The 10,919-nt window shown below is 37.3% G+C and overlaps 1 protein-coding gene across 1 annotated transcript in view; it reads left to right on the top strand.

Moving 5' to 3' along the window:
* Positions 1 to 538: 538 nt before the first annotated feature.
* LOC140119110 (amine oxidase [flavin-containing] B-like) overlaps positions 539 to 10,919 on the top strand; it is a 53,933-nt gene continuing 43,552 nt past the window's right edge. Inside the window, exons 1-4 of the mRNA XM_072137771.1 lie at positions 539 to 708; positions 7,473 to 7,567; positions 8,609 to 8,746; positions 10,464 to 10,568. Coding sequence (XP_071993872.1) covers positions 663 to 708; positions 7,473 to 7,567; positions 8,609 to 8,746; positions 10,464 to 10,568 — 384 coding nt within the window. The 5' untranslated portion in view covers positions 539 to 662. The remainder of the gene's footprint in view (positions 709 to 7,472; positions 7,568 to 8,608; positions 8,747 to 10,463; positions 10,569 to 10,919) is intronic.

The following is a 10,919-nucleotide window of genomic DNA, read 5'->3' as shown; positions in this document are numbered from 1 at the left end:
TTAAAATGCAACAGGTTAGAAAGTAAATGTGGAAATGGCAGCTGTTCCTTGTATACCCAGGGCATACAATAATACTGCATGATACTGAACCAACAAAGGGACCTGCTAATTTACTTCTAGCAGTGAGTAGGATTTGGACAAAGCATTTCAATCTTAAATTTAAACAGCCGAGCTAAGATCTATGTGCAAATAATCTATATCTTTTGCTCTGCTTAAATAATTTGCTGCAAATGAAATGAATATTAAAGGGATTGTTAAAGCTGAAAAAAATGTCTACTTAAAAGTCTCTTTCATTGCATAGTAAGTAACATAAGCAATGTGGGGACGCTGCAAAGAACGTTAATTACTAACCATGATTTCGCAATAAGGCTCATTGAACATAATCTTTCATAATATGATGAACTTGAGCATAGTAAGCATTTACAAGGGATTTGAAATGTTGCACCACCATTGTCGATAATGGACTCTGTATACTGTTTGTATAGGAAAGCTTCCAGGCTTTATCTTCCTGCTAACACCCACTTCTTTAGCAACCAATCGTGGAGCACTCTTCTCCTTAGCTATAACAGGCTGCAAATGAACAACCACAGGGACATCATTGCTTTCTGTCGGATTCAGGCTGGAGAAGTCACCCAAGCAACTGGGAAGAGAAAAGCAAAGCCATGAGGGACACATACGACGTTATAGTCATTGGTGGAGGCATTTCAGGTCTGTTACATTATGGATTTACAGTTTATTTTAGTTGCATAGTTTATAACTGTATGTATATATATACCTGGTTGATCCTGCCAGTAGTATATGCTTGTTTTAAAGATTAAGCCATGCATGTCTAAGTACTGACTATTCTTTTCGGTGAAACTGCGAATGGCTCATTAAATCAGTTATGGTTCCTAATATAAATATATATATGTACATCACAGTAACATGCCGAAGAAGTTGTTACAGCTACAAATATATAAGAGCATAAAGCTTTAGAATTGACTTTGAAATCTTTAGTTCTAAGGGGGAATTTGGAGAAAAGGTGGGTGTGTCTGCTCGTGTGGCTGTGCTGGAACAAATGGAGTTCTGATTGTAGCTTTACCTTTTAGTTATTTTTTTTTACCATATAAGGAGGCAAGTCCAAACTTATAGATATATGATGGCTGGTTATGTAATTTAACTATTTGTGCTGCATAGTTACTGGAGGTACTAATGAGCATAACGTCTTACTATGAAGCTACAGTGAATTCCCCCTATTGAGAACAAAAGAGGCTGAAGAAGCTGTATAATGTGCATCTGCTGTTTAGAAGATTTAATCACGCATCAGGTTTTTTTTCTGCATGTTATCTTTGATTTCTAAAGATAGAATAGTTACCCTTTTTAGTCTATGTGGTTATTGAGATTTCCATTGTTTTCAACTTCCCCTTTTTTCACATTTGTGGACAACAATAGAAGTTAATGGCTCTGCAAAAACACCTGATTACATTTGTGTGGAACCAGGTGTTTTCCCTTATAAGTTATGTAAACTATTAGTTGATTTTGTAGACATGAAAAAAAAACTGAACAATGGATGCCATTGGATGCCAACAAAACAGATACTTTTTTAATGGACACTCAGCTGAAGTTACCATCAGAATAAGCCATTATAGAGCGAAATGCTCAAAAATTAACTCCACAACCTGTGAGTTAACTTGAACTTAAAACATTATCTCTTTGGGAATAATGATGCCTGATAAATGTTTTAAAGAGTAACTGTCATTTGAGCTAATGTTTTATATTGTGGGTATACTTTATTAATAAATTCTTCTTAGGCTCCAGAACTCCCTCTGTATTCCGGCCTGCCTAATATGTGTCTATAGAGGCTGGCTATCAGCTTATCTACCAGTGTTTTTTACACAGCTGTGAGCAGCGAGGATTAACCCCCTTACTTTTATCTTGATGTTTGAAAATAATGCTCATAGCATTGAGAGAGAGCAGAAGGGGTTAACATCCACTTATCAGCATTTTATTGTATATGTTTTATGAGAAATGTATGAATAAATTGACAACTAGTAGGTTATAGTGTGACTCTTAGACTGTCATTGGAGACATGTAAGGGCTAACAAATTTTAGATTTAACCCCTGTATCTGTACATCACACTTCGCTGCGGGTGTATGGAAAGGCCTCAAGGGCTAAGCCCTCTCCATACAAGGTGAGTGTGTGCTGCATATTACTTCAATCGTCGCTGTCTTTTCTTGCATGCCTCTTTATTGGCTTAGATCGTCACTCTCGGTGATGTCATTGGGGACCAACAATCTATCTCCATGACAGCCTACGGTCTTTGTAATGGTTTGCTGACCATTTGTTGCACTGTGCACAATTACAATATTCCAATGTGACAATTAATTACTATTTGTAATTAATGAGAAGTAAAATCCCCATATACAGGCAGTCCCCGGGTTACATACAAGATAGGGTCTGTAGGTTTGTTTTTAAGTTGAATTTGTATGTAAGTCGGAACTGTATATTTTATCATTGTAATCCCAGCCAGAACTTTTTTGGTCTCTGTGACAATTGGATTTTAAAAATGTTGGGTTGTCATAAGAATCAATATTAACACTAAAGCTTCATTACAGACACATTTGATAACTGTTACAGCTGATCAGTGTAGCCTAGGACTAAAGCACAATAAATTACCAATATCCGTTTGTAACTAGGGGTTGTATGTAAGTCGAGTGTTCTTAAGTAGGGGACCGCCTGTACTGCCATACACAGTATGGCAGTATTTGGTAGCATCAATCAGACAACCTAAAAAATAAAAAAAGTTAAAAATAAATATATAAATAAAAATTTGAAAATTAAAATCACCTCCCATTTGCTAAAACTGGTTTAAAAATAAACTGTAAAAATCATAAAAATGTTCAGTATCTCTACGTCCCAAAATGTCCAACCTATCAAAATATAATAACAGCTATTCCCAGCATTTAACCCTGTAATGGAAAATAGTGCCCAAATGTCTGAAAAAACACTTTATTGCCGTTTTGCAACATAAAATTTTTTTAATTTTGTGAATTTTTAAAAAATGTATTAAAACACTTAAAACCTATATAAATTTAGTCTCCCCATGATCGTACTGACCCAAAGGGTAAAGAAGACCTATCATTTGGGGTGGATAGTAAAAGCTGCAAAAACCCCATAAGACAACTATCTCCAACAGGACATTAAAACGTAAATTTTATTAGGACAACGTTAAAAAGCGTTTGTGGGGCTGCCTACAATTCAATTTATTAAAAAGGCCAAGTGTACCTTACGGACATACATAAATTGTAGTGTAGCCTCCAACACACTAGTATCTGTTCACACACGAGGGTCTGCACCTAGTGTGACCATACGTCAAATAAGTGCCTGACGCGTTTCCCCGCTACATAAACTGAAGTAGCGGTTCATCACTGTGGGCCAAACAAATGCCGGCGTATGTCACCATACTAGCGTGACCGACCCCTCTGTAGTCTAGTTTAGCTAGCAAGCTGACATCAATGCTTCAGACTAGCATAGACAGTTGAGAGTCAGGGGGTCATTATCGTAACACTCCTCTGATGAACCGCTACTTCAGTTTATGTAGCGGGGAAACGCGTCAGGCACTTATTTGACGTATGGTCACACTAGGTGCAGACCCTCGTGTGTGAACAGATACTGGTACCTAACCATGAGGGTCTAGTACCATTCTTTTGTTGTGGATGAATGGCCTCCAACACTGCTCATCATATTGGTTGAGAGTTTAGGTGCGACAGGTGTGGATACAACCAGTTAACATAGCACCATTGTCCCTGCACACAAACCTCTAGTGTGTTGGAGGCTACACTACAATTTATGTATGTCCGTCTTGTACACTTGGCCTTTTTAATAAATTGAATTGTAGGCAGCCCCACAAACGCTTTTTAACGTTGTCCTAATAAAATTTACGTTTTAATGTCCTGTTGGAGATAGTTGTCAATATTAAAGTTGGGACATAAACCACCATTATCGATATATTATTTGAAAAAACCCCATAAGAAAATGGTGCAACTGCGGTTTTTCACCAATTTCACTGCATTTAGAATTTGTTTCCCACTTCTCAATGCATGGCATAGAATATTAAATCCAGTCACTATAGTTACATCTATACATACATCTATACATTGAAAAGTAAAAAAAAGATTTTTGAATGTGAAGAGTAAAAAATTAAAACGCTAAATTGAAAAAAGGCCTTGACGGCAAGTTGTACAACAACAGATTGTAAATTAGAGTTTCATTTATTTTTTGCGTAAAGTGGAATACAATACAAAAGAATAGCTCTATTATGAAATTGGTAACAGTTATAGTACATGACAATATGCATATCTACAACACCCTTTTTTTATTCCAATCTGTTCGTTATCTAGTTTTCCAAGTTCTGTTGTAACACAATTGGCTGGAATTTCAGTCACAAAATGGTTTTCACCATAATCATGGCAACAAAAAGCATACAATATAATTATACTTTATTACATTATATTGTAATGTACAAACTGAGTGTTTGGTAGTCCACTTGGCAAATGAGGTTCAATGTGGATAAATGTAAGGTTATGCACCTGGGGGCTGATAATCCAAAGGCAAAATATGTCCTTTGGGGAGTAAATCTGGGAGAGTCCCTTGTTGAGAAGGACCTGGGGGTACTAGTAGATCAGAAATTGAATAACAGCATGCAATGTCAATCAGTTGCCTCTAAAGCCAGTAGGATCTTGTCATGTATCAAAAGTGGTATGGGCTCTCAGGATAGGGATGTAATATTACCACTGTACAAGGCATTGGTTCAGCCTCACCTGGAATATGCTGTCCAGTTCTGGGCACCGGTACATAAAAAGGATTCCCTGGAGCATTGTTCAACATAGAGTCACAAAAATGATAAGGGGTATGGAGGGTCTTATTCATGAGGAAAGATTAAAACAACTAGATTTATGTAGTCTGGAAAAGAGACGACTACGAGGGGACATGATTAATTTATATAAAAATATGAATGGTCCGTATAAAAAATATGGTGGTAAGTTGTTCCAGATTAAATCAAATCAAAAGACGAGAGGGCACTGTCTCCGTCTAGAGAAATCAAGGTTTAATCACCAGAGGCGACAGGGCTTCTTTACTATGAGAACTGTCAATCTATGGAATAGCCTGCCTCAGGCGCTGGTTACAAGAGGGACAGCAGAGAGCTTCAAGAAGGGTCTAGATGGCTTTTTACACCTAAATAACCTTGATGGTTATGTTACATAGAATTGTTTCCCCTAAATACCATCCTCATGCAATCCCTTCCCTTCCTTGGTTGAACTTCATGGACAAGTGTCTTTTTTCAACCGTATAAACTATGAAACTATGATGCTATGATATTGTATTATTACATTTATGTATTAAAAGTGTATCTGATTTTTCATAAGAAATTAAAACTATTGAAGCAATTACATTCTGCTATTATTTGTCACACATGTAGATAGATATATGACAGTGCTCAATGTTCATAATGTTCTTCACATATGGCATTCAACCTGATCATAAATAGTTTAGTTAAACAGAAGCCTGAAGAGGAGTTGGATAAACAATTCCCACAGTTTCTGAATTCCAAAGTTAAATCAGAACTACTGCAAGCTTTTACAAGTCAAATATAAACCAAGTTCTTGGTAACATTTCACTGCAGCATAAATTCATAGGCAAGAAATTCTAGATTAACAAAATGCATTACATATTTATTTTCTTGTATATGCTATATAATTATGATCAGCCATAGAATAGGTAGATATTATGTCCTGGACTGATCTCAAAACTTTGGCCCAACCTTTAACCTATTCCACTTCCATGTCTTATTTATATAGTTGTTAGATTTGACACACTGGAAGTCAGTTCTTTCAATTTGAAGAGTTAGAGCATCAACCAACCACTTAAGAATAACCTGCCAATCAGTCCTCCGCTCTAGCCATAAAAGGCACCTTCACCTAGAGAGCAAAGGTTCATAGTGCACTAGTGAAGGTATCTGTGCTAATATCTGGAATTCTGTGTTGTGGCCCAGGCTCTTCTCTTCAACTCTGTCTCTTACCCTGCTCTTTTGATGATGCTGGCATGACCTGATGCTCTGTGTCTGCCTGTTCCAACCACAGGCCTGGTTACTATTCTATTTGTTTGCTGTTTTTCCTTTTCTATTGGTTGTTTCCTGGATTCTGTCTGTTTGCCCCTGCCTGGACTGTCTCTGACTACCTTCTGCTGGTGCCTCACATTGACACCAGGATTGCGCCAAGAGGTACCATAGCAGAAAAGTCCAGATCCTTATACAGGGGTTAACGGGTTTATGGAGAGCCCAAACTATTTAGATGACAAAAATGGTCCATGGCCCCCTGTTTATAATAAATAACAGGTCTCTTATAAACTCAGTGACTCACTTTTTAATTTTCTCTTTTATAAGCCCCCCCCCCCCTGGCCCATTTGGAGGACTTCTCCTGACAACTATAGAATTTGCTTCCTAGTCATTGATGATGCCTAATTTTTCTAGTGATCTCCAGTCTCCATAGCAATATAGATACATTTAGACCCTAGGTCATACAACTATGAAATATATAACACATACATATACATATGAGACCAAAATAGAACTTTGTACTATACCCACCACTTGATGCGTTTGTAAAAATAAAGGATGGGCACAAACCAATGAACACCATCCCATCCGTGAAGTATAGGGGTGGAAACGTCATACTTTTGTGGTGCTTTTCTGCAAAGGGTATAGAAAGACTGCATCATTTTGAAGGGGCTATGCATTGTGAGATTTTGATCAATAATTGCCTTGCCTCACTAAGGGCATTGAAGATGGGTTGTGGCTGACAATGACCCAAAATACACAGCGAGGGCAAGTAGCTCCTTAAGCATCATTACAAGTTCACAGAGTGGCCAAGACACCCTCCAGGTCTAAACCCTCAAAAATCTTTGGAGGGAGCTGAAACTTATGAGAATGCCACTTTAAAATACATCAAACCCCCAAACAGATTAAGGCTGGTCCACCTGAATAACTTTAAACTCTTTACTTTCTCCTTATATATCTATATGTATATCTCTAGTTTTTCCGCAACATACTGATAAGCTTGGAAACAATCCACTAAGTAGAGGTTCGATCATCGGACTTAGCGTACAGCTGTCCAGCTTAATTATGAGGGGACGGTCTGAGGAGGCGGTCACTTCGACATCGAGCCTGGCAGTCACCACCAACATCAGGAGTGGGAGTGGGAGTGGCAGTCCGGGGGAGAATCTGAAGAGAGGGGAGCTCCTCAGACCACTTAGATCCGACGATTCGACCTCTACTTAGTAGATTGTTTCCTAGCTTAGAGATTTAACAATGTTCTTACTGTGAATTTAGCTTTGCACGTTACATTAAATAATGAGGATTGTATAAAACATACCTTACTAATATACTGTGAATGTTAAAAGTAAATTATCTTTTCTTTTTTTTACATTGTTTTAGGCCTTTCAGCTGCTAAACTGTTGACAGAGGCAGGACTTCATGTCATTGTATTGGAGGCTCAAAATAGAGTTGGTGGGCGAACGCATACTATCCGAGTAAGTATATGTAGAAATGTGGTTTGGATTACTAAAAATATACAATAACTTCAGTTTCATATGAAATTATTTTAGTTTGAATTTTGGGTTTGTATAGATCAAAATTAATAATTTTGTCTTATCTAACATTTCTACTTTATTTTTTTATTACATGCTCCTAGGGAATGTGTTGGGCCGGGTTGTTTATATTTTCCGTTTTATATTTTTTATATATACTCTATAATAAAGCCTTTATTAAACCTTTGTGCTAATTTATTCATTAAGTATTAAAGGGAACCTGTCACCACAGAACCACAGTATAAACCTCTTATAATACCTTTTGGATGACTGTAATTGTATGTTCATGGTTCCTGTGTGTATTCAGTACATTGCAGCTTCATCCCAATAAACACTTTAATTCAGCCTGGTTTCTCTCATCGCTGCATTCAAGGAGGTGGGAGACCAGTCAAGCTCTCTCCCACTCCTCATAGCCAATAAACCCACCCCTCCACACATCCCTTAGCATGGCACCCTGTTTATGTCACAGTATTTGTCTTGGAAAACTCTGCACATGCACAGTATGACTCTGCAGGTCAGAGCATGGTTAGCTAGTACTAGCACATACCCAGCAAAGCACACACTACTTGGCACAATAACTGTGCGGGAGGGGCAGCAGAGAGCTTGACTGGTCTCCCGCCTCCTTAACCATATCGATGAGAGAAACCAGGCTGAATGAAAGTGTTTTTGGGATGAAGCTGCAACATACAGAATACACAAAGGAACCATGAAAATGCAATTACAGTCATCTAGAAGGTACTGTTAAGGGTTTATAGTATGGTTCAGTGGTGACAAGTTATATTTAAATTAAAACAAAAATCAAGTTACACAGCTAATACTGTATGGGTAACAATGCTCGATGGGATAAATTATATCTGTTATTCAATAAAAATTGCATGATAAAACATTTAATTCACTAATGCTATAAAAAAAAGTTACGATAATATCAGATTTTGATGACTTGATGGATTTGGTAAACAGTTTTTTTTATCTTCTTTGTTTAAGAATAAGGAAGTTCAATATGTGGATGTTGGTGGTGCTTATGTGGGACCAACACAAAACCGTTTACTAAGAATGGCAAAAGAACTTGGTATAGCAACTTATAAAGTATACTTAAATGGTCACCTCCTCCAGCATACAAAGGTAAGATCACTGAAATTCAAATGAAGCTACAGTTCCCATTTCAACCACAAAAAAACAGGATTGGGGGCCCGACTTTAGTGGTGTTTAGTGGTGTTATTTGTGTAAAGTAAGAAAACAAAAAGTTGTCAGAAATGAGATTCCACATTCCATGTTGGTCTAAATATGAACAAAAAATTGCACTAAAAAAGGTGTTCGTAATCTGGAGTGGAGGAAATTGGGCGGGAACAGTGAGTGTCAGAAAACTGAGGTTTTTGGGGTGATGACACATTGTAAATCTCTTGGAGGAGTAAAAGCATTAATAAATTCCCCCCATTGTTCTGTTTCCAAGTAACCTGTCATTTTGAAGAAAATTCAGATTTTGAACTTTTGCAATCAAGCTCTTTTTGACAAGAAGGCAACTACAGCCCTGGTCATGTACATGGGTCACTGATAATTCGCAAAAAGATTATGTCATATTTTTTTTCTAAAATTACAGACAAGAAATGCCCTAAGTATTTTAAGCATAAAAATGGAAAGAGTGCGTAAGATTAAGCCACCTCTATCACAGACAAAAAGCCTACTAAGACTCCCCTACTATATTCAATTATATCTGTGTCTTGAGATAACAGATTCAATTGAATTCAAAGAAAGAGTATCAGCATTGGGAGAAATTGGCTTTCTGCACATGGATGTTCATTCAAGAAAGCTTTCCCAAAACTTTTAATATTCTTTTGCCTTTAAATACAGTCCTGTTTCTTTGTGAATCACAGACCTTCTGGGTCAAATGTTGTTGGTAGCTTACCCTTCTTCTGATTTTGCAACTTATTCAAATAGGATATACAGGGAAATTACAGAGTCTATGCACTGATGTCCAGTATCTGAACAATTTATTTGGAATGTTATGGAATATAGCATGGTCTGATGGATGTGTGTTCAAAAGGCTTGCATATAAACAATAAAACATGTCTCATGCCGTTTATTTTAGTCCTTCTTTTGCAGTCAAAGTTTTTATCAAACCAATCGGACATAACAGTCATGAAACTCAATACCTTGAGCCATATTAACATTTTATTTGTAATTTTCTTTCAAAATAACCTCCCATTCTAAAACAATACGTTTTTCTCAGTCCTTTGATGGTGTATTTTTTACTTTGGTTTTTCGATATGCGATAATATAAGGAAAACTGGCAAATAAGCAAGAATACATTTCCAAAACAAATAAAAATCTTTGTAACCAGCATATACTCAAGGGGGGATATTTATTTTGAGTGCTCCGGCCTCTAGACGTATCATTCAGGGTGCTGTGCAGCGTTTATTCTACACAACCGGTGACTTATCTCAAGTGAAAAGTCACCGGTTGCAGCGTGTGGCAGGCGCGGGGACAGTGACATCATGCGCCAGCCTACTTCCAGATCGATGCCTACCCTGCTTCATGACCCTTCTTGCCCCACTGGCATGTAGGTGGCGGAGAGAGCTAAATAATCACAAGTGCTAGCAATAAGCTATAATTTGCGATTATTTTGGGGTTTTTACGCCACTGATGTGGCGCAGAGGCCCTGATAAATATGTCCGTAAATGTCTCATCATTTGTACTTCTTCTGTGAAAGTTGTGCTATGGTTTAAAAAAGTAGCATTATGATGCCTAAAGGGATAAGCAGTGGAATGGAGAGGGTGGAAAAATAAATAAGATCCCAATACAAATTATTCACTACATATTAACACTACAAATTCACTTTCAGGGTAAATCATACAAGTTTTTGGGAGCATTTCCACCAGCTTATAATCCGCTGGTTTTCTTGGATTACAACAACTTCATGAGGACTATGGATCAGTGGGGAAGTGAGGTATGATTTCAATGTTAGGTTTGTATCTAGAAGGTATGCTTTTTATATTGAAAGTGAGATTGAGTGTGTATGTTTCTTAAACACCTTGGTGTTTATGTCTGCTGAAAGTATTCTAAAAGTGTGGACTTTCACTCTTTTAATTTAAAAGAAATATACCATTTGTTTTCATGCATTGTGAACCAAACATACATTGAGAATGCTGTAGCTGCACTGATGCAAAAACATATTTTGTTTCATACCTGATCCAGGTGGTTTTGCTAAAAAAAAACTATTATAAAATGATGATAATGATGCGCTGTCGCTCCTGTGGCTGCTCCAGCACTTCTCCTCTTACCCTAATTATGCACTGCT

The sequence above is a fragment of the Engystomops pustulosus genome, chromosome 2 (assembly GCF_040894005.1).
Source record: "Engystomops pustulosus chromosome 2, aEngPut4.maternal, whole genome shotgun sequence".
Taxonomy (NCBI): Eukaryota; Metazoa; Chordata; class Amphibia; order Anura; family Leptodactylidae; genus Engystomops; species Engystomops pustulosus.
This window is presented reverse-complemented; position numbering and strand designations above follow the sequence as displayed.